At 62.0% G+C, this 3688-nt stretch overlaps 2 protein-coding genes across 2 annotated transcripts in view; one reads left to right on the top strand and one right to left on the bottom strand.

Annotated features, from left to right (window-relative positions):
- The window catches only part of EMIHUDRAFT_446027 (hypothetical protein), a 2101-nt gene extending 1529 nt beyond the window's left edge, over nt 1–572 (top strand). The window contains exons 5-7 of the mRNA XM_005764348.1: nt 66–197; nt 257–300; nt 381–572. Of these exons, the coding sequence (XP_005764405.1) occupies nt 66–197; nt 257–300; nt 381–504 (300 nt within the window). The 3' untranslated portion in view covers nt 505–572. The remainder of the gene's footprint in view (nt 1–65; nt 198–256; nt 301–380) is intronic.
- A 297-nt stretch (nt 573–869) lies between these two features.
- Nucleotides 870–1649, bottom strand: EMIHUDRAFT_247659 (hypothetical protein; the record flags this gene model as incomplete). The annotated part of the gene is made up of 2 exons (XM_005764347.1): nt 870–1064; nt 1143–1649. 2 exons carry the CDS (start codon nt 1647–1649, stop codon nt 870–872), a joined length of 702 nt encoding a protein of 233 aa, XP_005764404.1.
- Nucleotides 1650–3688: the final 2039 nt, after the last annotated feature.

Genomic DNA, 3688 nt, shown 5'->3' with positions numbered 1-3688 from the left:
CGCGCGCGACGGGGCGCCTCCAGTAAGCATCTTCCGTGCTCACCGGCCGGGCATCACACTCGCAGGTTGCACGGAGGGTGCCGCAGCTACAGGCGGCAGACGAAGCCGCGGCGCGCGAAGCCGTCGACGCGCTCGCCGCCGCCATCGGCGAGGCTGCCGCCGCCACGGGCGCGCGCGAGGACGAGGCGAGGGGCAGAGTTGAGCACGCATTCGCCGGAGTTTGCGCGAGGGCTGAGGAGGTAGACATGTCGTGTAGGAGGGCCTGCCGACACCCTTCGCCGCGGCGGCGGCGCAGGAGGGGTGTGTTCGCCTCCCTTCGGCGCCAGAGCTGCGAGTATGCCAGTCGGGCGTCTCTCCACCACGCCGCCACCCGTGAACAGGTACACTTTCCACGGCGGCAAGCGGGACGACGTCGCCGTGCTCGCTGGCGTGGTGCGGGCCGGGCCGCCGCCAGCGGGGCTGCGGCGGCGGCTCGGAAACCTCGAGTACGTCGACTCTTATTAGTCCGGACGGTCACCCCGGTGCTATATGGGGCATAACTTGGCGTTTATTCTTTAATACCGAACACACCCAAAAAATGCATCCGAACGATCGTGTCGCTGGAATATCTCAAACGAGAAACGTACGGCTCGTCGTTACCCCGTGGTAGGATCAAGGATGGGATTTTCGATGCGGGCCAGGTGGGGCCTCGCTAGACTCGGGAGAGTGTCCTCTACCACCCCCCGGCCTCGGTTTACGGTCGTTGCCCAATTCAATATTATTGGCCCAGTAAAAAGGCGTTTTTCGGGGATTCGCCATTCGGGCTGCACACAGGACAGGTGTTTTTTTATCAGCTTCCACTGCACACAGCACAATGAGATCCATACACACTAGAGCACTCCGAGCCTTAGGCCAAGCTGCTGCATGCCCATCACGCTTGTGACGATCACTCGCGTCGCGATGCCCGCGCTCGGAATGTTTGGGTAGCCGACAGGAGTGAAGCCAATGAAGACCGCCGCATACACACCTCCTCTGAGGGGCTCTGGCCGACTGTGCAGCAAGCGCGAGGCTTCGTACATGAGGGCCTGGCCCTCACGGTGTGCGAAACGCGTAGCTCTACCATCACGGCCGCGTAACTCAAATGGCCAGTCCGGAAGTGTCACGTTCCGGCGCACGTTCAGTGTTGCAGACACAACCCATGCGTGGGGCCAGTCGGCGTGCGGCAAGAGCAGCGCGCCGGGATGGTACACGCGAATACCGTGCACGATGCCATTCTGCAGTGCACAGCCACAGAACTCTTCGAGCTTGGGCTGCATGAGCGCCCGGAGTAGGGCAGCTAGGTTACGCGGGAGCGGCAGTGCCGTCGCTCGACCGTCGACGACATGGTGATGAAACGGAGCGCCAACGTGGCCTGCACCTAGCGCATCGTCTACTAGGGCCGCAAGAACCTGCTGTATCTCAAGCGGGATTGTGGTCAGCTCATAGCCTGCAGGCTGGTGCAAGCTGACATGGTCAATCAGGCGAACTTGCAGCGGGAATTGGATAAGCTGCTGCATTCGTAGTAGCCGCCGATTTGGATCCGTGTGCGGATCCGAAGCCATGTAGAGAACTACCGGCAGCGCGGCGGTCATCAGGCAGCAGAAGACACCCCGGCCGCTATGCTTTTGCATGAGATGCTCGCCAGTGCGCCGATGCCGTGGATTGGTTCGCCACGTACCTTAAGGTAAAAAGAATTTTGCAAGCCGCTCCCTCGCGGTAAAAAGAATCTCGCGCCGAGATATCCCTCCCTTGGGTTGTCTGTTTTCTTTCTTTCTTTTTAGAGGAAGAAGCGACAAGGGAGAGCACGACGAGAAGGGGGCGACCGCGAGGTGGCACGAAGGTTGCAGCGAGAGTCGGAGAGAGACTGCGAAGAGAGAGAGGAAGAGGCGGACGCCCAAGGGTGGGCGACGGCTAGCGCACCACACCCCTCTCCTTAAAATCCCTGTGTGGTGGCGGCGTGCCGTCCTCCCATCCCTCCCTTGGGTTGTCTGTTTTCTTTCTTTCTTTTTTGGGTTGTCTGTTTTCTTTTCTTTCTTTCTGGGCACGGGACTGGCGCGCACTGGCACTAACACAGGCACACCACGGGAGCCGCCTAAGGCTAAGCGACTCCTGCCTGCGAGGACCCGACGGCGAGACACTTACTTAGCTCCGTGCACTCGACCGCCCTCGCCACAGGCAAGCTCATTCACAATCTGCTCTGCGATGGCCGTGTGAAGAACGACTGAGATACGCTGCTTCTGCAGCCCTAGAGCTCTAGCCAATTCTTGGGACTTGGCTGGTCAGAGTCACCTCATCGAGGTGCGAAAGAAAGAAAACATACAAACCAAGGGAGGGATGGGAGGACGGAACGGCCGCCACCACACAGGGACTTCACGGGAAGGAAGGTGTGTTGCTAGCCGTCCCCCTAGGCTCAGACGGCGTGCGCGGGCCGCCGGGGTGAAGGACCTCACCTCCTTCGGGCTCGGCAGTTTGTCGGGCCGTCTACCTCAGATCCTCAGGTCCTCAGCCCTCAGCCGAAGCTGGGGCTGGTCCTCCCGTAGGCCGTCCGTAACCGAGAGAGCCCGCGCGTCCCGATGAATTCGACGGGCGCGGGCGGGTCGGAGAGAGAGATTTTTAGATCTCTCTCTTCCAACTCTTGAGAGAGAGAGTTGTTACTTCTTGCGGGTCGGCCGTCGGGCCGTCGGGGCGGGGAGGCCCGCGCGCGCGCGCGCGGGGGGGGGAGAGCGCAGCAACCAGCATTCCCAGTATAGGAGTACGAGTAGCCCGCACACCTTTCAGGTAATAACGCGCGGGCCCTCAGCGGAGCTGGGAATAGGACCGCCGCAAGCGGCGTGGCGTGGAGCGGTTGAGCATCCCTCCGGGGGCCCCTCTGCGCCGGGGAGGCGTTGTTGGAGGCTAGGACGCAAGCGTGTCCGTCGCCCTTTTCAAACTCGGGGCCCACTCCGCTACGCTCCGACCCGAATTTGGAGGGCCTGAAAGTTTAAGGTGTTGCTGCGCAAAAGGGGTCGGACACAGGGCGCAGCTCATGCTGAGAGCTAGAAGGGGAGCTAGAGAGAACGACTACCCTGTCCCGTTATTGCGTACACCAACACCACAAAAGCTCTCTCTCTCCTGTCCTCACTCAGGGGGGTCACAACTACCGAGTCTCTCGACTAGCTGCCACGTTGCCGACCGAGAGCGGAGCTCCTCCTGCTCCGCAAGGAGGGTGGCCAAGGCTAAAGTCTTGCCGGAGCCGCCGGGCGTGTTGACGACTTGGAGAAGGTCGCCCTTGTACTTGTGCTTGTAGAGATGCTCGAGGGGGTGCTTAGTGGGGCGGTGCGCAGCCAGGCCAGCAGTGAGGGGAGGCGCACCCTCACGCTCCTCGGTTGCAGAGCTCGTCGGAGGCTGCGTCACGACGGGAGGGTCGCGACAGCAGTCCTCGGGCGAGCCGACGCGCATGTCCAACCAGCGCTGGGACTCGTTGTGACGGCAGACGCCAGCTGCCTCTCCAACCGCTTCTGCAGCGTCCTTCTTTGCCCGTGCATGGGCTCGATCCGATTCCGCAGCGTGTCGTCCCCAGCGGCGGTGCTGCGCGGGAGGCGGCCGCGGGCACGCTGGGCTCGCTAGCTCGGATTTGGCGGACGTTTTTCGGCTTCAACTTTACGGATGTCTTGGCACCACTGAAGGCTTG

This window comes from Emiliania huxleyi (genome assembly GCF_000372725.1).
Source record: "Emiliania huxleyi CCMP1516 unplaced genomic scaffold EMIHUscaffold_596, whole genome shotgun sequence".
Lineage (NCBI taxonomy): Eukaryota > Haptophyta > Isochrysidales > Noelaerhabdaceae > Emiliania > Emiliania huxleyi.
The sequence above is the reverse complement of the archived record's forward strand: the minus strand, read 5'-3'. Positions and strand labels throughout refer to the sequence as shown.